The 25,395-nt window shown below is 42.3% G+C and overlaps 1 protein-coding gene across 1 annotated transcript in view; it reads right to left on the minus strand.

Annotated features, from left to right (window-relative positions):
• LOC116507190 (dystonin-like) overlaps nucleotides 1–25,395 on the minus strand; it is a 216,370-nt gene that overhangs the window by 87,040 nt on the left and 103,935 nt on the right. Inside the window, exon 5 of the mRNA XM_032215161.1 lies at nucleotides 5,439–5,500. Within this exon, the coding sequence (XP_032071052.1) occupies nucleotides 5,439–5,500 (62 nt within the window). The remainder of the gene's footprint in view (nucleotides 1–5,438; nucleotides 5,501–25,395) is intronic.

The raw sequence follows: 25,395 nt of genomic DNA on the forward strand, positions 1-25,395 counted from the left end.
CTTATTTTTGCAATAGTTGGGCCATCTATATGAATGCTATCCTTCCATGATAAACCCAATCCAAAACAAATTAAGAAACATATAAAAGCTATTTCTTAATACGTAGGAAAACTATCTGTTGGAACTATAATAAGATTTACAAGCTTCGTAGCTATGAGATTCTCATCCTCTCATATTCATTCATTTCCTTGGTTGACTTCTGTATCATTTTTCCAATCAAAAGCCACTCCCAAAGCTATTATGGATCAGTCATACCGCAGATGAAAAAACAGATGTGTTTTGGACAATTGATGGGGATCAGGATAATTTCAAACAAAAATAGTTTTAAAAAAGCTGTTCCTTAGCTTTGATTCTCTCAAATCTTTATAAAAAATCTTTACCCCTCAGTTATTTTTGTTAGGTATAATTACTGATTGTACAGTTATAGAGATTAACCTGATTTTGCATTTAATAACCGCAGCAAGACTGCTGGTGGCGCAATACTGGAAGAAGGAAGATTTGCCTACTATTCAAGAATGGATATTAAAAGTAACAAACCTAGCAGAGATGGCTAAAATATCAGCATATCTCAAGGACCACTCAAATAAGAGATATAAACTGGAGTGGAGAAGATGGATTGACTATACTCAAAATAAATATGGGACTAAGAAATTCCAGATAGTTTATGACTGAAGAAACAAGGAATGATATAATCTGTTTAGAGCTAGCCTAGCAAAGAGGAGTTAAAGCTCAAATGAAAGATGATACTAACTTTTTTTTAAGTTTATCTTAGAATATCTTTGTTAAAGATTTATACCCTGTATTGGTTCTGGGAAGCCGCGGGGAGGGGGGAGAGGTGGGGGGGTTGGGTGAGGAGCGTAGGGGGAGGGAGGTAAACATTTGTAAAAGTTTTTTTTCAAAATTTTCAATTAAAAAAAAAACTTTATAAAAAATCCATACATTTTTTACACACACACACTATACAAAAAAAGTTTCCTGAACTGTTACGTCCTTAATACAGTTGGAGTCTGAATAAGTAAATAATCTGTATGCCCCGTGTTTGTTTCAAAAATGAGACATTGTCATATGCAACTGAAACATAAATAAGAAAACACCATCAAATTGCATGATGTATTTAATAATATATATTTCTTATCTATTTTTTGGATGTAACCAAAAATAGAACCAAGCTCGAATAAATGTCACAGCTCATAAAGAAGAGGCAAGAAGCCAATATGTTTTAGAGCTTAATCTGCATATGGCAGCACTATACAGATAACAAGGAACATCTCACTGAATAATATATTGATTCTTTTAAAGATTCTTTAAAGAATCTCTTAAAGTATTTCAGATGACTGTAGTTGGTAAAATAGCATGCATGTCAAGGTTAAGTAATAAAATATTAATCAAGGTTTACGCCAATCAACACTTTATCAGAAACAACCACTATAAAGAGAATAAATGAATATATTAACAGTACCAGACTGTTCAATATTTAATGCACGGGGAAAAAATATTAATTTATCTGTACAGATTTTGTGCCAAAGATTCTGCATGCTTAATACATATAACTGTAATTTGATATACGTTTTTATACTTATATATTACATAGAACAATCTGGCTCATGGGGCTGCCATGGAAACAGCAAAGGACTGGCCCGCAGTGCCTCTGCCAATGAAAACGGAGCGCAGGAGGGCTGCATCTTGCGGGATGCAATCGAAAATGGGCCTCGTTTTTGCTGGCAGAGCACTTGGGCCACCACAGGGGGCAGCCCTTGAAGAGCATTCGGAGACTCCAGCTTGTCCAGAATGCAGCCACGCGAGCGATTGTGGGTGCACCTCGGTTCACCCACGTTACACCTATCCTCCGCGAGCTGCACTGGCTGCCTATTGGTCTTCGGATACGCTAGTCGTCACTTATAAAGCCCTTCATGGTATTGGACCTGGGTACTTGAGAGACCACCTGCTGCCGATCACCTCCAATAGACCGATTAGATCCCACAGATTAGGCCTCCTCCGAATTCCATCCGCTGGCCAATGCCGTCTGGCAACCACCCGGAGGAGGGCCTTCTCTGTGGCTGCTCCGGCCCTTTGGAACGAGCTCCCCGTGGAGATTCGAACCCTCACCACCCTCCAGGCCTTCCGCAAAGCCCTTAAAACCTGGCTCTTCTGACAGGCCTGGGGCTAATGAGTCTTGTCCCCCCCTCGAATGGTATGGTTGTTGTGTGCTTTTAAACTATGGTATTGTTTTTGTCTGTCTTTTTATTCCTTATCTGTACCCTTCCCCCTTTGACTTGGGTTGTGAGCCGCCCTGAGTCCCCTTCGGGGAAAAGGGCGGCATACAAATATAATAAATTCAATTCAATTCAATTCACAGGAGACCCCAATACGAGTGACATTCAGCTGGCCACTCCTACCCTGGCCACACTCATTCTGTTCCCCCCCTGCCCACTGGTCAAACACAACCCTGATACCGCCCTCAATAAAATCGAGTTTGACACTCCAGGTACAGCATAACCCAAAATCTTATAAGAGCCGAGGTGGCGCAGTGGTTAGAGTGCTGTACTGCAGCCACTTCAGCTGACCGTTATCTGCAGTTTGGCGGTTCAAATCTCACCGGCTCAGGGTTGACTCAGCCTTCCATCCTTCCGAGGTGGGTAAAATGAGGACCCGGATTGTTGTTGGGGGCAATATACTGACTCTGTAAACCGCTTAGAGAGGGCTGAAAGCCCTATGAAGCGGTATATAAGTCGAACTGCTATTGCTATTGCTATTGTTATTATAACCCAAATTCAAGATTATACCCTGTGAACAATTTACAACATCCACATCTTGTGTTAACTAATCGCCTTGACTGCTCCCATGAAATCTGTATTATTCTGTGACTTAGGACCCATCATAACCACTCACCAGCGGTAATTAAGAAGAGTGGCATTGGGCAACCTTTCTAGTAACACAGTGGTTCCCAAACTTGGCAACTTTAAGACTTGTGGACTTCAATTCCCACAATTCTCCAGCCAGCTCTGCTGGCTGGAGCTCTGCTGGCTGGAGCTCTGCTGGCTGGAGAATTTTGGGAGTTGAAGTCCACAAGTCTTAAAGTTGCCAAGTTTGGGAACCACTGTAGTAACATGATACAAATACATATTGCTCACAAAAAGAACTTTCTAATATGGAGAAAAATAAGGAAAAAACCCCATACAGAATATTATGTCTTATCTGAATCCCTGCTTGAGGGTCAGAGGCCATAGTTCAGGCTTGTTGGCCCTTACAGGCAGTCCAGACAAGAAGCACAAACCATGAGGACTAGCACTAGCTTTACTGTAAATTTACAATAACAGAATCTTACAAGTCTGAAAGTTACAGAAAACTAGGAAAAGTGTCTTTTAAGGTGCCTTACAGGCTCATTTCCTTCTATGAACTTAAGTAACTTGCATGATGGTGTCTAGACCGCACCTCTTCATTCTATCTTCTAAAATCATTCTCACATATCATTACAGCATCCAGAACAGTGGTGGGATTCAAATGATTTAACAACCGGTTCTCTGCCCTAATGACCAGCAGGGTAGGTGGGGCTTGGTGGTCATGTGACTGGGTGGGTGTGGCCAACTCAACATCACTCATGTCGATGGGCGCTTCGCCTTAGCTGTTACAATGTCATAAGGGTTAACCAGAGAGGCAGTTTCTGTAAGGAGGACAATAGAGATTAGGCTAGAAACAACACCAGAATGCTTCCTTCCTGCCTTCCTTTCAGGATTAGCCCTGAAAAGTGGAAAAAAATTAAATAAGATTTCTTCCAACAACCAATTCTCCGAACTGCTTAGAAAGTTACCAACCGGTTCTCCCGAATAGGTGCGAACCGGCTGAATCCCACCACTGATCCAGAAGTTCTGCAGGCCCAAGGAGAGTGATAGCAAAGTCAACAAAACTGATGGGGCTGAATTTTGGAGATTTTTTCCCTTCCAATTTTGGTGATGCAAACAAAGAGCTGTGAGTTTGTGGAAAGCGTAGCCCCAGTTTTCCCGAAAACCTCAAGTAGCAATGTCATATACTGTGTTAGCAATCTGGGGATGTTTATTGGGGCATCCTGGGAGAACAACTGAGGTGCTGAGATTTTAATTTGTGGGGTTTTTATGCATTTATGAGCAGTTATGCACTCAATAAATAATAGTTTTGGAAAGGTAGCATACAACTCTTAAATAAACAACATATAAACCCATTTAAAGGAGATAATGTTCCCCAGATAAAAACTCTATTACTAAAGACCCATGGCCACCATTCATAAGCAACTTTGAAGAATCGTATTCCTGTTATAGAATACTATTTTCTCAGAAGAAAAAGTACATAGTATTATAAACCGTTTGAGGAAGATGGATGGTTTAGAAATGTGAAATACAAACACTGTGATTTTCCTTTTCCTGGTTTTCCTGTCCACAGAGAAGAGAAATCCTCACTAAACAATAACAACAACAACAACAATACCCCATTGCTTGTTTCTGGCACTGATTTAAAAATATTTACTGTGCGTGGTGGTTGTTTATCTTCAATGTATTTTATTCTCTTTTTTACAAAGGCTTCTCCTGATTCAGATGTAACCCAGACACAGAGCTAAATGTAATTATCAGAATGACAGCACTAGGCTCTCCATCTGATATCTTCAGCAATTTCAAAAGTTTCAGTACTTTCTGTTACAACTGCCAAAGAATGCTTGAAAAATATTCATCCAATGCTATCTGCTATGATTGGCACTGCAGACAGAAGCAGAATCAGCAAAATGTCATGCCCTTTATCCAAGGGCGGGTTCCTGCCAGTTCTAACCTCTTCTATAGAAGAGGATCCATCTACTGTGCCATTTAGAACCGGTTCCAGCTCCCTGCCCCTGCCCGTCCGCACCACGCTTGCCCCGCCTGCTGCTCACTGATTGGCTGGCTCACCAATCGCCCCGCCCGCCTCTAAGAGTCCTATCTAGTTGTTTTAACGCAAACCAAAGATGCCTTTTAAAAAACAAGTTTACATCCTATTCTGATGCATGCCAGTGCTGTGTGTGAGGTAATTTAAGGTGGTTCTGACAAGTGTCGTCGGCATCTTCATATCTGGTCACATGGGCAGCAAGCCACTCCCACAAAGGAGGCCACACCCACAGAGTAGGTTCGAACAATTTTTGAAACCCACCACTGGTCGGGGACTATCTGTACAAACATGACATGGAATATTGATAAATAATGAATAATGATGCTTCTCTAAAGAAGACTCATCAAATGAGATAATCAAGCTGGATGACCAGGCATGTTCTAGAAAAACAGTCTCTTCCAGGTATGTCTGGAACTGGACTGCTATCATCATCTTGAGTAGAATCCTTTTTTTGATATATATTATATATAAAATAAATGTTCCGTTCCATCTTGGTAAAACATTACGGCATCCAATGTACTGCAAAGTTCAATGAATCTAAATATTCTGACCTTCAGGAGGTGCTGGTTTATCCATTTTGTGAACGTTTTCTTTTGGACTTTGTCCCGTTCATCTGAGAAGGTAAAAAGGAAAGAAAAACAAAAAAGTCAGTATTTCTAAAATTAGAAGCAGAAAGTAATAATAAGAACAATGGAAAATAAATTGCTCTCTTTGCTTCAAATAAACTGATTAAAGGAGAAATAACTGCACATTTCCAAGTATTACACTTAAAGGAACTTCAGTCAACTGGATGTATTATTATATATGTTATTTAATTAATAAGTCCTTGGGAGAAGGGCAGCATATAAATCTAATAAACCTAAACCTAAACCTAATAACATTCTGCACTCAATTAGACACAAAAATGAAATTTTGAACTAGCCACAGTTCAGCCATCAAATAAATTTAACTGGGAACACTTCCATCCCTACCTGCATCATCAAGATTTAGGGTATCAGCGAAGTACACTTTGCAGTTTTTTAAATTCACTTTTATTTGAAATACCATTATCAGGCAATGAAACTGATTCACCATCTTCTCAAGCTTTGGGACTGACCCAAAGCGTGACCCAACAAATGCGCGCACGACACAAGCCCGCCGACAAAACCATGGTGAGAAAACCGCGACGTCATAAACGCGCCCACAACAACACGCCCACAAAACCGCGCCCACAAAAGCACGATTTCAGTTAAGGTAAGGATTTCAGTTAAGGTAAGGGTTAGGTTCAGGGTTAGGTTTAGAGTTAGGTTTAGGGTTAGGTTTAGGGTTAGGTTTAGAGTTAGGTTTAGAACTCGTGGTTATTACTTGTTCGTTGAAGGCACGCTTTTGTCAGTGCGCTTCTGCGCTCATTCGTCGGCGCGATTTAGAACTCGTGGTTTTTTCACCACAGTTTCGTCGGAGCGCTTTTGTCGAGCGCGCAGACCCAAAGTACTTCTGTTGTCATCATTTGAAGCACTCTTATCTAATCCCCAAATGAAATCTCACTTTATGTGAATATGTACTACTCAATGGTCTTCAGGACATCCTGCCCACCCCCCACCTTGTACTGTGTGTAAGAATGTGTACTGTGTTAAATGTGTATTCTTCTCTCTTGCCTTGTAGAACCTTTCCCCTCCAACAATTACATAGAGAAAAATGTCAATAGTATCTTTTGAAATTGTATGAAATGAGAAATAGAGTTTCACTGAGAAAAGGGAATTGATCACAACTGGGATTAAATCATAAGAAAAAAATATTCATCCAATATTTCCCTTTCATCTTCTTGAAAAGCCAAGCAAAGGATTTTTTGAGTCAAAGGATAATTTCATGCCATTAATTTCTTCAACTAAACCTGAGGACTAACTTTGCATTCTTTCCTGTTTTCAGGAAAAGCACTTCCAAAAAACAACGTATTGACAGCAAAAAGACCAAAACTCATAACACAGAATATCCTTTCTTTCGAAAAATATTACAACTTAAAGGTAAGTGTGGATTACCATTTTGCAAAAAAAATTCTACAATAAACTTATAACCTGAGCAGATAAACATGCTGTGCTGATATTGCCTGGCATCTGCAAACCAGAATAACAGCAAATGCTGTTCAAATTATACATTAAAATTTTGTACATCCTAGCTGCATATACGGTATGAAAATTTGAACAACTGGAAAATATCCAACTATGTAGCAAAAAGTGACTCTAACAAAAAGAAAATATAAAGATGCAGTTGAGGCAGAAATTGAAATAAAGTAAAATAAGTCATCCTAACAAAACCTTACAATATTTCCTTGCCAAAAGAGAGTTATGCTGGAAAAATATTAAACATAGCGCAGGCATTTACTAATCCATACAAAAAGTCAGTTACCATATTTTTCGGAGTATAAGACTCACCGTTCTGGTTCCACCACAAAACCGTGGTAGACTAAAGCGCGCTCGACGAAAGCGCGTACGTGACGTCATCACAGCGCGACGAAAACGGCACGCTGTGAGCGGTAAACTTAAAATTAATGCGTAAATCTAAACCTAACCCTCCCAAACCTAACCCTAAACCTAACCCTAAGCCTAACCCTAAACCTAACCCTTAACCTAACGCTAAACCTAACGCTAACCCTTAACCTAACCCTAAACCTAACGCTAACCCTTAACCTAACCCTAAACCTAACCCTAACGCTTAACGTAACCCTAAACCTAACCCTAACCCTAACCCTTAACCTAACCCTAACCCTAACCCTTACCTTTATGTGAATCGGCTTGCTTTAATTTTATTTTAATTTTAATTTAATTTATTTTTAATTTTATTTGTCGCGCTGCTGATGACGTCACGTGTGCGCTTTCGGCAGGCGCGCTTTAGTCTACCGCGGTTTTGGCGTGCCATGCACCTTTTTTCCCTCAAAAAAGAGGCTGAAAATCTGGGTGCGTCTTATACATCGAATACAGCATTTTTTTGCCTCCCGAAGCCCTGCCCCTTCACTAAAATGGCCGTGTAAAACCTTATGGAGACATTCAGAGAGCTCCTGGGGGCTGGGGAGGGCAGAAATAAGAGAAAAATGGGCTGCTTTTGCCCCCCTCCGCCCCCAGCAGCACTCTATAACCCTTATTTTTAAACAAAGATTATAAATAACCAACTCATTGCTGCAAGCTAGGTATTTATTTTGTGTTTCACAACAAGAATACAGATAGTCCTCTCTTAATGATCACAGTGGAGCCCAGAATTTTGGTCATAAGTCACTGCAGTCATTAAGAGCGTCATCACATGACCTGACTTGATTTTACAAATGTTTTCACTATTATAAAAGTGAATAACATTCATTAAGTGCATTGCATAATTGTTGAGGGAACCATGTGATTGTTAAGTGAATCCATTTTCATGAATGGGCATTTTTTGCCAGAATCAAGGGGGGAAAAATTAACTGGCAAAAAAGTGACAAATCACGTTCATATGACTGTGGGACACCAGTTATAAATGTGAGCCAGTTTAAAGTTCCCTAACTTTAAAATCTATTTAATAAAAAAGCATCACATATATAGATTCCCAATAGGGTTATAACATTTCCCAGTTACGATTATGTTATAATTTATGATATTATAGGATTTGATTTATAATGGAACTTACCTAGAAGCATACCATATGATTCAAGTTTTTGTATCAGCAGAATGTACAAACATTAATCAATTATAGGTACTAGCTATGAAACAGTTCCAATTTCTTTGAAGGTTATCCCAAAATGACTTCCACTAACTGACTGACCAGTTGACTGGCTGAATAATGCAATTTGTTTTAATGCATTTATTGATTTTATTAATTTTATCAAATTTTGTAAATCAATGTAACTCTTTAGGAGTTGGCAACATATACTTATTACAAATAAATAAACGGAGCATGCAAAACCTCTTTGCAGGCATTCTCAGAAGTGTTCCTTATACACATCCATGCGTGCAGAGAGACAACTGGGAAAGCCTTCTTCGCAAGTGCACTGGGCCTCCTAGATGACACAGCTGCTTAAGTGATGTGAAGCGGGGTGTCTTGCTTGTGCTACTGTATTTAATGACGCTCTCTTTCTAAGAGTTTTAAGAATAGCCCACCACTAAGCAATACAAAAATGCCTCATTGGTAAGGGAAGAAGGAAGGGGAAGGAGAGGAGGAAGGAAGGAAGTAGAGAAGGGAGAGAGGGTGAAAAGAAAGAGGTAAGGAGAGGAGGATGGAAAGGAGAGAAAGAGGAGGAGAGAGGGTAGGAAGGGGATGAGGAAGAGCAGGAGTAGGAGAAAGGTACAGGAAGAAGGAAGGGGAAGGAGAGGAGGAAGGAAGAAAGTAGAGAAGGGAGAGAGAGTGGAAAGAAAGAGGTAAGGAGAGAAGGATGGAAAGGAGAGAAAGAGGAGGAGAGAGGGTAGGAAGGGAAAGAGAAAGAGCAGGAGTAGGAGAAAGGTATGGGAAGAAGGAAGGGGAAGGAGAGGAGGAAGGAAGAAAGTAGAGAAGGGAGAGAGGGTGAAAAGAAAGAGGTAAGGAGAGGAGGATGGAAAGGAGAGAAAGAGGAGGAGAGAGGGTAGGAAGGGGATGAGGAAGAGCAGGAGTAGGAGAAAGGTACAGGAAGAAGGAAGGGAAAGGAGAGGAGGAAGGAAGAAAGTAGAGAAGGGAGGGAGGGAGAAAAGAAAGGGAAAATAAGGTGGTGGTATAACAGGAGGAAGGGATGGTAAACAAAGCAACCCAAACTGTATATTATAACCTATTAAATGAAATAATAAATGTATAAGAATGATAAATGTTAAAACACTTGTAACCAAACGACACGCTGTATGTGATGATGGTTTTTGTGTGTGTGTTTTTTTTTCCCTGTTTTTCTTTTTGTTTTGTTTTTTACTGTTGTGCGTATGTGTTGTCTATGTAACAAAAATAAATAAAAATTATTTTAAAAAATGCCTCATTATCTATTTTCTTGTACAGAGGAAGATGAGAACACAGGGGGAACATGGGACATTAAGGTGGGCCTTGATATTTATGAATAATGGTTCAGTATATTTTGTCTTTGTGCCCGGATGCAGCCAGGACAATGTATAGGGTGGAGAATGGATGTATTTAATTAGGTGGGTCATCATCTACAGTGATAATGGTGGTGACGAGCATCATCTCTTAGCAATCCCAAAGGCAGATTTTCTCCAGAGTGATCTATCCTAACCTGGACCTTCAAGTCTTCCAATGGTGCACTCATCATCATTGTAATTAAGGTTTAAGGTTTTAATAGATTTGTATGCCGCCCAATCCCGAAGGACTCCGGGCGGCTTACATAAAAACAATTTAAAAGATATTAAAGAATTTAAAATACAAGACAAAGCGAATTAAAAGAATACAACATGCACTCAATCTTAGTGGGGCTGGAGATCAATCAAGGATCAGCAGCCCCAGGCCTGCCAGAACAGCCAGGTCTTAATAGACTTTCGGAAGGCCGGGAGAGTGGGGAGGGTCCAGATCTCAGGGGGTAGATCGTTCCACAGGGCCGGGGCAGCTACAGAGAAGGCTCTCACCCGAGGAGCCGCTAGGCGACATTGTGTCGTCGACGGCACCCGGAGAAGGCTCATCCTGTGAAAACTTATTGGGCGCTGGGAGGTATGTGGCAGGAGGCGGTCACGGAGATATCCAGGTCCTAGGCCAATTGAGACTATACCCCTTGTTATTGGTTTCCCTCTTTCTCTTTCTTTCAAATTCCCAACATTATAAACTTCTTAAGAAACTTAAGAATTTATATAATGTATCCAAAGCATGATAATTCCGTGGCACAACAAAACCGCGGTCCACTAAAGCACGCCCGATTAAAGCGCGTCACTGACGTCATCAGCAGTGCGACAACGACTGCGGAGAAAAAAGGGCGCTTTAAAAAGCGCTTTTAAAGCAAGCCGATTCACGTTAAGGTAAGGGTTAGGTTTAGGGTTAGGGTTAGGTTAAGGGTTAGGGTTAGGGTTAGGTTAAGCGTTAGGGTTAGGTTTAGAGTTAGGTTAAGGGTTAGCGTTAGGTTTAGCGTTAGGTTAAGGGTTAGGTTTAGGGTTAGGTTAAGGGTTAGGTTAAGGGTGAGGTTTCGGGGGGTTAGGTTTAGGTTTACGGGTTAATTTTAGGTTTACCGCTCACAGCGTGCTTTTTTCGTCGCGCTGTGATGACGTCAGGTACGCGGTTTCGTCGAGCGCGCTTTAGTCGACCGCGGTTTTGTGGTGGAACCGATAATTCATACTGCACCTCATCATTTGTCAGAATTTTAGGTTGACTCAAAAAGATAAAGAAAAACATTCTCCCACTGAGTCAAGTAGGAGTAATATAGATTATTCTAGCGTGAAAACTATCTAAAACAGTGCATTACGTAACCACACAGGAAGTGTGTGTCTGGAATGACGGGCATTCGCCATGATACAAAGTCTAACTAAAGTAATACGACCACAAATATTTACCCTTTCCATTTAAACATGAGATCTTCTAACATTACAGCCTCACCCCAACTCAAGAACTGGAGTCAACTGCCACCAACAAAAACTGGGCTTATTTGGCAAATGCCAGTAGGCAGCATGTGCCCTCTTAAAAAATATTTCAAGCATTTACTCTTTGCCTCAGAGGTCATTCCGTTGCAAAAAAGGAAAAAAAAGAAATTCCAGATAAGGACTTGTTCTGTGCTATCCCTATGTAAGGAAATCTAATTTTAAATGTGAGATCCCTTCTATTCTAAGAGCCGAGGTGGCGCAGTGGTTAGGGTGCAGCACTGCAGGCCACTTCAGCTGACTGCTATCTGCAGTTCGGCGGTTCAAATCTCACCGGCTCAAGGTTGACTCACCCTTCCATCCTTCCGAGGTGGGTGAAATGAGGACCCAGACTGTGGGGGTGATATGATGGCTCTGTAAACCGCTTAGAGAGGGCTGAAGCGGTATATAAGTCTAACTGCTATTGCTATTCCTATGTTCTGCCTACAGGCAGTTGTCTGCCTATAGCACAGATTTCAAGGCTATCCTAAGAGTTCTAGGACAGAAGCAGCCAACACAGTCTCTACTTATTTCTTATTCTTCTCACAAACCTCCTCCATCTGTGAGGACCATGTTCTACTAGCTACTTACCTATGTTTAATTAAACTTTCATTTATTCCATTGAATTCTCTGGGTTTCCATGGACCATACATCATACGTTTACTCAACCTATAACCGTGATGGTGAACCTATGGCACGCGTGCCACAGGTGCAGGGGTGGGTTTCTCGCCCCGTTCCAACCGGTTCGGTTGGAACGGGGCCGGCGGCGTCCTCGTGCACGTGCACGGTGCACGCATGCGTACTAGCGTCTGCGCGATGCTCCTGGACGATCGTGCATGCGCTGTATGCGTCCTGCGCATGCGCGGAAGCGCAGAACTCGTCAAGACCGGGTAAGGACCGTGGGCGGGCGGGCGTGCCCTTCGCCGTTCCCGGAAGTTACTTACTTCCGGGTTCGGCAACCAACCGGTTCGCAGGGACCACCGCGAACCGGTTGAAACCCACCCATGCACAGGTGGCATGCGGAGCCATTTGTTGGGGCTCGCGAAGCATTGCCCTATCATCTCCAACGCGCAGCTGACTTCGGTCTTCTTTTGAGGCTGTTTTTTTGCCCTCCAGAAGTTACTTCAGGTTTGTCTGTAGGGCTGTTTTTCGCGCTCCAGGGGCTTCTGGGAAGCTTCTGAAGCCTCCAGAAGGCCTCCGGGGGGCGCAGGAGGCTGTTTTCATTCCTCTCAGGCTCCTAGAAAGCCTTTAGAGCAGTGTTTCTCAACCTTGTCAACTTGAAGATGTCTGGACTTCAACTCCCAGAATTCCCCAGCCAGCATTCTTCAAGTTGACATGGTTGAGAAACACTGCTCTAGAGCATGGCGAGGGCGAAAAAAGTGTGCCAAAAACAGGGGGGGACCCCCCTGTGCTCCCCCTGCTTTTGGCACACGAGCCAAAAACGTTTAGCCATCACTGGCCTATAACATGCAAGGCAGAAATGTCGTTCGTTAATTTGTGATTATGAAATGAATCCAGACAGCTAGGCTAACTTGGTAAAAACCATGATTAAATTAATCCTCGGTAAGCAGGTTTTGCATATAAAGCTCATCTACTGCTTCTACACCACATACATACACAATGACCTACCTAAAAATAGTTTTCCAAAGAAAGAAGCCCAAATGCCATTTGCAATCTATGAATATTATTTGTTTAATTTTAGATGGGTGGAGGGAAGAATCAGCCCCCAAAATCTGGTTTCTCCCATCAAGAGTGTTACAATGGTAACACTGCAGTTAATATGGTGGGTTTCAGCTTTGTAATACAACATATTAATATAGAACCACTGAATCATTCCAAATGAAGGAAGGGCAAGATATTCAGAACAATTCCCTCCTTTGAAGCTCCTAACAAATACAGCCAAAGGTAAAACACTTAACTAAGCTTTACCTTAGCAATAAAATATAGTTAATATTAATGCACAATCCATATATTAGCTCCCTATCAAAAACCTCCCTGTTGGTGATATTTTATTTTAAAAACCAAACTTATTTTAAAAGGCTGGATGATAGACAATTGGAAGCCTGCCCACTGGGTCTAATTTAGGAGAAGCTCTGATGGGGGAAAGTTCCAGTCGAATCTTTGTGCATTATGATGGACTATGTGGGAGAAAGAATTCCAATGAAATGAATTGGATTGAAACAGCTGCAAAAGTGGCTATAGGTCTTAGCTCTGCATCAAATGCTTATTCTGGGTTTATTTTTGCTTCTTGCTTCATAGAGCATAACAACGGCATTCAGCAGTGCCCTGGCAAGGAAAGAATAGCCGTGAAACAAACTGGCAGCTAATCTAACTTGCTTTTTTTTTTTTACTATTTCATTTTGGGCAAATGCCACTTAGTAAATGGCACAATTATTTCATGGACCAGTTAAACGCTGAAATACAGCAACAGAAAGCATTGAATAGTTTTATACAAATCTGTGCCAACCACTCACGTATTTTTTTCCCCCCAAAGTATCACGTGGTTCAAACTGCAAGAGGAATGGATTTGTACTACTTGAATCCAATACTTTTTGTGCTGGACTATAAGAATAGATAAGTATAATGTAATGCTTTTAGGGGAGATAGTTCATACTTGCAAAACACTCATTTATTCCTTCCTCTCCTTTGTGAGGAGTTTGCAAAATGCTAGCAGCTGCCTTGGCAGGGCAGTCATCCTCAGCAATGGGAGGAAAACAACTACAGAAGGGCAGCTCAGGGTGGATGGGCAGTGGAGAGTGCAGAATGGGGGCAAAAAGGCGGAGATGTAAAGAAGATACTTAGGTAATTGTAATTGTAATTTAATAAATGTATATGCCGCCCAATCCCGTAGGACTCTGGGCGGCTTACAAACACAAGAATAAAATAAAAATCTAAAATATAGGGAAAAGAAAAGACAGATTTAAAAGCAACACACCATACACTCAGTCCTAGATGGGGCTGGACCTCATTATGGGGTCAACAGCCCCAGGCCTGCCGGAACAGCCAGGTTTTAGTGGCTTTTCGGAAGGCCGAGAGAGTGGGAAGGGTCCGGATCTCCACGGGCAGATCGTTCCACAGGGCCGGAACAGCTACAGAGAAAGCCCTCCCCCGAGGGGTCGTCAGCCGGCATTGCCCAGTCGACGGTACCCAGAGGAGGCCCAGCCTGTGAGATCTTATCGGCCGTTGGGAGGTATGTGGCAGGAGGCGGTCCCGCAGATATCCAGGTCCTAGGCCATGTAGGGCTTTAAAGGTGATAACCAGCGCCTTGAAGCACATCCGGAGACCGATGGGAAGCCAGTGCAGCTCGCGGAGGATAGGTGTAACATGGGTGTATCTAGATACACCCGATATCGCTCGCGCGGCTGCATTCTGGACCAACTGTAGTCTCCGAACACTCTTCAGGGGCAGCCCCATGTAGAGCGCAGGTGGGTTGGGTCAGTTGAAGCACATTGCTGAGGTCGTTAATATGAGTGGGGTTGCCAAGTACCCAAATTTTGATCACACCACCGTAGGAGCCATGCAATAGCCACAAATTTTGAGGACTGATAATAGCAACCATTCATTCACTATTGTGGTAACTTTGAACTGTTGCCGAACAAAGAGTTGTTAAGCGAGGACTTCCTGTATAAGCAGGAGGGATTCTATAAGAAATAGAAAAAAATGCTCATAAAGTTGGATTTCACCATCTACATGTTGTTCAGAGATGTCATATAAATCTCCCTGAGGCCTTAACTAATTACAGATTATTTTCTTTTTGGCAGAGAAATAAATAACATTAGCAGAATATAAAAATGCAAGGGGTTCCTTGGAAAAGGATCAAAAATTGGCTGGAGGCAATAACAGGAGTTAAAATAGAATGGAAACCTGAAGTTTTTTTTTATTAGGAATAATATCTGCGAAATATAAAAAAGAAATCCAGCATTTGATACTACATATAATTACGGTGGCAAGGATTGCCTTTGCCCAGAAATGGAAAAACAAATTAATTCCAAGCGAAGATGAAATAAGAAGAAAGGTTATGGACTGTGCCGAAATGGACAAACTAACTAAAGAAATCCAGGGAAAAGAAGAATCAGAATTCTACCAGATATGGGATAAATGGTATAGGTGGTTGGAGGAAAGAAACAAGAATCAATGAAGGAATATAACAAAACTCAAAAAATAATAGTTATGAGTAAAATAAGAGGGTTAGGAAGGGTGAAATCCAAATGAAATACAATAGAAGGGGAAATAATATAAGGTGAGCGGTATCGATTGATGATTGCTATCATAAAGAACAGGGAAGCTCCTGTTCGTATTGTATTGTATTGTATAAATGTGGTGTACATCTAAATTTTGTGTGTGTATTTTATATGTATGTTAATAAAAATCTTTAAAAATAATGCAAGGGGGTCCTCTTACAAACACAGCTTATTTAGCTATGGATTTAACAGTTACGTTGTTCTCTTCTGTAACATAATCTCCAATATACACACAGACACAAACATAACCAAGAACGGGACCAAGGAAGCATAACCGAGCCGAGGTGGCGCAGTGGTTAGGGTGCAGTACTGCAGGCCACTTCAGCTGACTGTTATCTGCAGTTCAGCGGTTCTAATCTCACCGGCTCATGGTTGACTCAGCCTTCCATCCTTCCGAGGTGGGTGAAATGAGGACCCAGACTGAGGGGGCGATATGCTGACTCTGTAAACCGCTTAGAGAGGGCTGAAAGCCCTATGAAGCGGTATATAAGTCTAACTGCTATTGCTATTGCTATTGCTATAACTCTTACTGTCTAAGTCCACAGAGACAGGAATCTTGAAAATAGGTTCAACATATCACTTCACACAGAGTAGTGGAAATATACTCTATCCTTCGGGGCTCTTTATTAATACAAATGGGCCTTCCTTCAACGCACTAGTGCAACTATTCGTTGTACTTTTGGACATTATCTTAGGCTACCTTCACAGTGTGTTTAGTAAATCTTTTCTAAGTTTACTTAAAAATTCTAAAATTCAATGGCTGTACAGTACATCCCTTCGTATTGCTCACACCGTCTTCCTAATACAATCAACCTTCCCCCTTTTTCAATTATCAACGATTTTCAGCCATTAAGAACCTGGAAATTATTGCAATTATTTATAATAATTTCCAATGTATAAAATAGTTAAGTATTATACATGTATTATAAATGTATCAAATAAGAGATCACTAAGGCTTTTAAAATGGCAATTAGAAAAAAATATATATCTTCAATTGAATATTATTTATGACTAACACCAGGGCTTTGTCCTATAACAGTGAAATCAAATTAAAGTAATTGTCAGATTTAAAAAAAAAGTTTTCACCAATGTGTAATTTTAAATTTCTAGTTTTAATATGGTATATATTTTATATTTATAATTTTAAATTACAATATTTTCTGCTTTTAAAATGTTTTCCCCTATTAACAAGTCCTACCTCATAGCTTTTATGCAAATTACATTTCAATCTGATTACCAATGCCAAGATATATGTTCTAATTCTTAAATCTGTGATGTTCATTTTGATTATCATGGAAGGCAACAAAATGTTGGTTTGGGCATCTTGAAGTTCTAAGTGGAAAATAAGGATTTAATAAAGCCTTGCTACTTTAAATAATATTTAAAAAGCATTTTGCTGCCCTGATCAAGCTTCATTATCTGGCCGTTGCTGACATTTCCTGTGTTTTCATTTTTATAAAAGACAAGTTCATTTTCTTTTGAATGTAGATAAATGTAGATAAAAAATAATAGGGAATGCAGCAGTGGTGGGTTGCTTATCCTGTTCCAACCGGTTCGGTTAGAACGGGGCCGGCAGCGTCCTCGTGCACGCGCGCAGTTCACGCATGCATCTTAGTGCCGACACGATGCTCCAGCTGCTCGCAGAGAATCACGCAGGCGCTGTATGTGCCATGCGCTTGCGTGGAAGCGCAGAAGACTTCAAAGACCAGTAAGGAGCACGGGCAGGCGGGTGGGTCCTTCGCCGTTCCCGGAAGTTACTTACTTCCGGATTTGCCGACCAACCGGTTCGTGGGGACCGCCGCGAACCAGTTGAAACCCACCCCTGGAATCCAGACTGGTAATATATATTACCTTGCATTCCACATATCAGTATTAAGTAAATCAGGTGATTTGTCAAGCAATTTCTGTTCCTTTGTGTACAAAATCATTTTTCAGCATCATTCCTATAGGAGTTTCTGGAAAGTATTGATACTAATAGTTTTATTAATTAATGGTAACTATTTGATTAAATAGAGTGCAAATTGTAAATTCAAGTAGCAAAAAACAAGGAAATAACACTGCTAAAAACACCAAATTATATAATAAACAAATTTTTCAGGACTTTGGCTGTTTTCCATTCTCCCTAATTTTCTACCTCAGAATATAGAAAGAGACAAATTGTGGTCCTGAGGGAACCGTTAAACTATCTAAATAAGCCAAAAAAAAACCAAAGCTACTGTATTTATAAGGTACATCAGCTGATGTTTACCTCAGAGAGAAACATTTTATTATTCCTACTGTGCTTAGCCCTAACCAATACACTCCATCTTTTGTTCGCGGTATGAAGAGGAACAATCAAAAGATTCAACTCCATGACACAGAAATGTCAGGGAAAAAATAATAAAAGGCTTTCTGAATGCCAAAGGGAGACAAAGAGTACATCTTAAATGTCTAAAACCAGGTTAAATTAAATCCTATTTACATTTGTTTACACCAAGAATATTATTCTCTAATACCCCCGTGAACTGACGCTGCCGAGCAAAATATAGTTTTGACAAAAGCAGGACTTTTGATAGCTAACACTAGCTAAACTACACAAGGACATAGGTTCAGTCTTCTTTTTTTCCTTTCCTTTTGTGCCACTGAGTCAGTTTTTCATGCTGGCGACTGTCTGAATGAGTCCCTGCCGAGGTGGCGCAGTGGTTAGGGTGCAGCACTGCAGGCCACTTCAGCTGACTGTTATCTGCAGTTCAGCAGTTCTAATCTCACCGGCTCAAGGTTGACTCAGCCTTCCATCCTTCCGAGGTGGGTGAAATGAGGACCCAGACTGTGGGGGCGATATGCTGACTCTGTAAGCTGCTTAGAGAGGGCTGAAAGCCCTATGAAGCGGTATATAAGTCTAACTGCTATTGCTATTGCTATTCTTGACAAGAAATTTCCGAAGTGGTTTCTTCTTACGCCCTTCCGAGGCCTCACAGAATGACTGGCCCAAGGTCACCTATCTGGCTTCATGCTACAGGCAAGACTAGAACTAACTATTAAAAATTAGACAAAATTGTTTTCTATTCCTATTTTTTTTAAAAATCAGCAATTACTTTACAATCAACTTTGGCCTAGAGTTCTAATACTTTTTAGATTAATACAAAACAGAAAATTAGCAATAGCAATAGCAATAGCAGTTCGACTTATATACCGCTTCATAGGGCTTTCAGCCCTCTCTAAGCGGTTTACAGAGTCAGCATATCGCCCCCACAGTCTGGGTCCTCATTTCACCCACCTCGGAAGGATGGAAGGCTGAGTCAACCTTTGAGCCGGTGAGATTTGAACCGCCGAACTGCAGTTAGCAGTCAGCTGAAGTGGCCTGCAGTACTGCACTCTAACCACTGCGCCACCTCGGCTCAAATTACCTTGGTTATCAAGAGAACAGAGGGGACAGCCTGTCAGATGGCAGAATACATCACAGCCCCCTTCCCAACCTGTCCCTCGCTTCCATCTAGCCAGTCCAAAGTTGAGGTTGGGTGCATCCCAGGAATATACCCAGGCCAGTGGCAGGGAGCTGGACCCACAGTTGCCTTCGAGGCTTCCACCCAACCAGCAAAGGGAACCGCTAAGTGACGACAGAAGTTAACGTTGGCCACCACAGGCAGTATCTAGTGGCCATCCAGTCTAAACTTGGCCAGCTGGAAGTGGACAAGGCCAGGCTATAGTGGGGGGGGGGTCCTTGGGAGCCTCCCTCCTTGAAGGTCTCTTTCAATGGTAACCCAGACAAAGTAGCCATTTTCTTGGGTCACATGATAGAGCATATGGACCAAGTTGGCCATTTGTACACTTTACAATGGGCCATAGTGATGGCCATTGCAGGGGTCTTGGAGAGAGAGGCTGCAGATTGGGCCGCGGACCTCTACAGCAAGCACAGTCCAGAGTTGCGGCATTGTAGTCTTTTTTTGGATGCCCTCCGAGAACGGTTTGAGGATATGACCCGGGTACAAAGGGTTGAAGGGGAGTTGATGGTATTATGCCAGAAGGGCTGACCGATTGCTGATTATATACGGGATTTCCGGCGGTTGTCAGGAAAACTAAGAGGCTGGCCAGAGAGGCTGTTAGTATATCAGTTTTAAGACCGGCTTAGGTAGATCAATCCGGCAGGCATCTGTATATCGAGGCTTACAACCCCACCTGTGGTCCTGGTATCAAGCCGCTGCAGAACTAGAAGCAGAGTTGAGGGACCTTAGACCCAGAGATGAGGGAAATGCTAGTCCACGCCGTTTCCTCGACCGTACAGTGAGCCGTTCTCCGGGATCCTTGACATCGGCAGCAAGGTCAACGGAAAAGACAGTAACAAACAGACCTCCCATTATATGTTTCTGGTGTGGAAAACCCGGGCACAGAGCAGTGGACTGCAACACGGTGACCCCAGCCGCACAGCCTAAGCCAGTCCAGGCGAGTCCAGTTCCACCTAGTATCGCCCGGAAAACCATGAGGAAAATGCCCAAGATGAACCCAAGATGTAACCATTCCATAAAATAAGATATTGTACCCATCCCTTGTGCCACATGGAATCTAGTATATCTTGCACTATATAGTGCTGTTCCCCATCTACAGTAACTGGGGCTAGCGGCTGTAGCGGGTCTCCTCTGATATCAGAGGCCTGAATTGATCGGAGCAGGCTGCAGTGGAAGACTGGATGTGTTTTCCCCAGTAGAGGGGGGAGTCTTAGCTGCACTGTGGCTGGCTTAGTAACTCGCACGATTGGGAAAGGCCCAATGAATTTGGGCCTGAGTTTCTTACATGGTAACGGCAGCCTGAGATATTTAGTGGAGAGGTATACCCTCTGGCCTACATGGAAAGGTCCTTGCGCCTTCCGCCTTTTATCGACACTCTTTTTATATGTGGCAAAAGAGTGACACAAAAGAGTGGTGGGAAGCACAGGGTGGGAGCTCTGACAAACTGTCAGGTTCCGAAGGATTAATGAAACCAACCAAACACAGAAACGGTTTGAAAATGCATTTTGTGTAAGAGCCGAGGTGGCGCAGTGGGTAGAGTGCAGTACTGCAGGCCACTTCAGCTGACTGCTATCTGCAGTTCAGTGGTTCAAATCTCACCGGCTCAAGGTTGACTCAGCCTTCCATCCTTCCGAGGTGGGTGAAATCAGGACCCAGACTGTGGGGACGATATGCTGACTCTGTAAACCGCTTAGAGAGGGCTGAAAGCCCTATGAAGCGGTATATAAGTCTAACTGCTATTGCTATTGTAGTCTTCCTTCGGCACGAACTGACCAACAAATCCCTAAGGCAATGAATAGACTGTCAGAGCTGCCACCCTGTGCTTCCCACCACCTTTTATAGCTACATTGGTAATTAAGAAAAACCGCACCTCACGCGTGCGCACACCCATCACCTTGTGACCCAGAGCGAAACCACCCAGCAATTAATCATGGGTTGTTAGCAGGAGTTTCTTCAGCTTGTGTAGGTGGGATGGTGAATCTTGGCAGCTGGCCCAGTCTTCTCCCCTGAATGGCAGCTCCAGGCCTCTAGGCTGGCCAGAGCTGACATTTTGATCATGTGATCATGGGGCTGCAGCAAAGGTCATAACTGTAAAAACAGTCATACGTTACATTTTTCAGTGCCATTATAACTTTGAATGGTCACTAAATGAACTGTTGTAAGTTGAGGACCTATCTATCAGAAGGGAAAAACTTAAGATAAGGCTATTATCTTTATTCCTGTATTAAGTCATCAAAGGCAATGAGAAGATCAATTTAAGAATTCACTGTAGCCATGACTATTTAGCCAGTTTTGAATTTTTCAAAACATATTTTGTGGTTTTCCCCCCTTATATATAAGCATTTTAAAAAGAATCAAATCTGAACCACTACCACATTGTGATGTCCCAATTTGCAGGAATTATTTCCCTGTGATTCCTACTAGGTGTCAACACTAGACTTAATAATGCCTGGGTGGTCAAGTGTCTAGTATTTCTGCCATGCTCACTCCTCTTCCTCATTCTGTTTTTATCAGTCAAGTCACATGGATGAACATTTATAGAGTTTGTTCATGTGGGCTTAAGAAAAATCTTGATGAAAATGTTTTCCCACTGAAAGTATGGCAACATTTCCATGAGCTTCAATGGGAACGCAAGTAAAATAGACAAAAGCCACAAGGAATTTTCTTTCGCTCAGTAATCCACACCAAATGCAACACTGATCTATTTTTAAGCACATTTTAAAACTATTTCTGTGCCTGATAGGAACAAATAAAAACATTTAACAAGCACGGTATTTGTCGGCACTGATATGCTAATATCATTTTGTACACAAGCAATCTTCAATAATATTGTTCTACTGTTCCCAAGATATTGACCAACATCGATTATTTATCAAAATCATTGTAACAATTCATTAAAATTAGAGGTTTAGTCTGATTATCAACATACATTTACAAAATAAGACCAAAAGTCACAAAAAATGGTAGAACTCTATGATGAGATTCCTTTCTCTATAAAGATGCAATTAACTTCTCTTTATGCTCTAAAGTTTGAACATGCTGTGCTTCTATCAAATAATCCAGAAGCAAGGAGAAAATTTGACATTGTTATATGGCACAAAGTAGATTGCATTTATTAAGCATGGCTTTACAATGTTTCTGCAGTCTTGTAAAATAAAACAATCAGCAATATTTAAATAAATATTAATATACAAGAAAATGTCACTTATGCCAAACCATTATTTATTTATAGTTTACCTACTAAGTCATGGTTAAGTCATTAGTTACACTCAGGCAGATGGTTAAGCTAAAACCTAACATACCGGCTTGCGGCTCAGTTCATTGTATGAATATAGCTACTGAGAGCGCCAAAACTATATTTTTTTCTTACCGTGTTTCCCTGAAAATACAACCTGTCCCGAAACTAAGGCCTTGCCACATTTTTCACGTGGGCAAAAATATAAGCCCATCCCCTGAAAATAAATCCCCTGGAACACACACACACCCCCGGCCAGGCAGAGCACCGCTCACCGACCTAGCGGTATCCCGAAGGCACCAAGCTGTGGGAGCCAAGGGGGAAAGGCGCTCATATTGCTTGCCGCCTTCGGGATACCGCTAGGTTGGGGAGTGGCGTTCTGCCTGGCCGGATAGGGGAGTTGCCGGGCGGCTGCTCCCTTGCGAGCGGGCTCCCAAAGAACCGGGCACAGCCTCAGGGCGAAGCAGCCATGAGGTGACCACGTTCACAAGCAGCCGCCCGGCAAATCCCCTGACCAGCCGGTCAGAGCACCATTCACTGACCTAGGGGGTATCACTAAGGCGCCAAGCCACATGGTGCTCTGCCTGCCCCCCAACTCCCGTGGCTTGGTACATTCAGGATACCCCCTAGGTCAGTGCGTGGAGCTCTGCCGGGCTGGAGAGGGGGGTTGTGCGAGCACCTGTTCCGCCCCCAGCCTCACCAAGGCCTTGCACAGCTCTCCCAGGGCACCGCTGCTGACCACCGCCGCCTGCCACCGCCATGCTCCAAGCATAACTTCCAAACTCCAAAACTCGGGGCTGAGTCTTCCAGCATCGTCCGCTCTAGGAGTACTCTCTATGGTGGGCCGGCTACCGGACAGAGAGTCTTCCAGCAGCCGGCCCACCATAGAGAGCACTCCTAGAGCGTCCGATGCTGGAAGACTCAGCCCCGAGTTTTGGAGTTTGGAAGTTATGCTTGGAGCGTGGTGGTGGCGGGTGGCAGCGGCGGCCAACGGCAGTGACCTGGGAGAGCTGCGCAAAGGCTTGGTGAGGCTGGGGGCAGAACAGGCACTCACACAACCCCCCTCTCCAGCTGGACAGAGCTCCATGCACTGACCTAGGGGGTATCCCAAATGTGCCAAGCTGCGGGAACTGGAGGGCGGGCAGAGTGCCACATGGTTTGGCTCCTTAGTGATACCCCTAGGTCAGTGAATGGCACTTTGCCCGGCTGGAGAGGGGATTTGTCGGGCAGCTGCTCATGAGCGTGGTCACCTCGTGGTTGCTTCTCCCCTGAGGCTATGCCTGGCTCTTCGGGAATCCGCTCACAAAGTAGCAGCCGGCCAGCAACCCCAAAACAATAAGCCCTCTCTGATAATGTCCAAGGACATATTTCATGGGACAAAAGAAAATAAGACCCTGATGTATTTTCGGTTCACCAACAAACCCGCGCTCGACTAAACCGCGCCCGACTAAGCCGCGTCGCTGACATCATCAACAGGGCGACAACAGCGCGGAAACAGAAGCACGCTGTAAACCCTAAACCTAAAATTAACCCCTAAACCTAAACCTAACCCCCCTAAACCTAATCCTAAACCTAATCCTAAACCTAACCCTTAACCTAACCCTTAACCTAACCCTTAACCTAACCCTAAACCTAATCCTAACCCTTAACCTAATCCTAAACCTAACCCTAACCCTAACCCTAAACCTAACCCTAAAGCTAACCCTAAAGCTAACCCTTACCTTAAGTTGAATCGGCTTGCTTTCAAAGCGCTATTTAAAGCGCCCTTCTTTCTCTGCGCTGGCTGTTGTTGCCCTGTTGATGACGTCAGCGACGCAGTTTAATCGGGCGCGGCTTAGTCGAGCGCGGTTTTGACGGGTCACGGTATTTTCAGGGAAACACAGTAGATGTAGTGCAGATACACCCAGCTTAATGATAAATGATGAACTAAGAATACCCAAGCTGAAGTTGCGTACCTTAAAAGAGATATGCTTCCTGAAACTTTTTCAGATGTGAACTGTGCAGCCATGGTTACATTTTTACTAAAACAGATATGTACAAAATAGAGAAAATCTTGCAATTAAAATTTATGCCTAAATCAACCCATGATGATGCAATTAATCTTCTGTAAATCTGAACTATTATAATAGCTAAAAGTTTTACACTGCAATCCCATTATTAATGTAACTGGCGGACATATAAACATTTTTAGGGGAAAAGTAGGCAAGACTGCTAGAACCACAAAAAGTGTTAGATCATTTTCCCCAGCTATTAAGAGATAAATCTAACCATCTCCCAAAAGCGTTTGAAAGAATTTATGCAACATGAGTAGATTTATCATCAACAGCATATTTTTGTACTGTTTATTACAAGTCGGATATTCCTGGTTTTTCTGGGCCATGTGGTTCCTGAAGATACGATGGATAACTTCTTTAGGAATCCCACACATGACAGCTGCACAAAGACAACTTATGTGAGCCTTAAACAGCATTCCAGGCTGCAGTTCAAATATGGACAACTAACATTAATGCTGTAGCTATAACCATTTTTGTTAAATGCAGCAATCTTGAAAAAGATAATTAAAATTATATGCCTGCTTTTCCATTTTTAAATTATATTAAACTAGCAAAGCAGGATGTTTGTTTATTGTAGGTGTACTAATTATCTTTTAGAAAATGCCTTAAGAATGTTTCCAAACATATTAACTGACCCTCACTTCTCTCTCTCTCTCTCATTTCCAAGGCCACTTACAATAAAATATTAATGTAAGGTCAAACCAGTAACTATGCTTGTCTATCATGTTAATCTACTTGAATTCTTTGAATATTCGTTAACACGGTTATTTAATAAATTATTGCAAAGCTCAAGTTTTAAATGACATTTTAGGAACTTTCATATACAGCTGTTCTTCAGTATGTGCACTAATCTTTCCCAATTTGGTGCCCCCCCAGATTACAGAATGGATATCAAGTGGCTGCCATAGTACTAACACCTCTGGAATATAATTGGTTGGAAAACACTATTCAGTGCATTTGTATCTTTGTTATGTATATATGATTTTT

This window comes from Thamnophis elegans, chromosome 4, assembly GCF_009769535.1.
Source record: "Thamnophis elegans isolate rThaEle1 chromosome 4, rThaEle1.pri, whole genome shotgun sequence".
In the NCBI taxonomy this organism is placed as follows: Eukaryota; Metazoa; Chordata; class Lepidosauria; order Squamata; family Colubridae; genus Thamnophis; species Thamnophis elegans.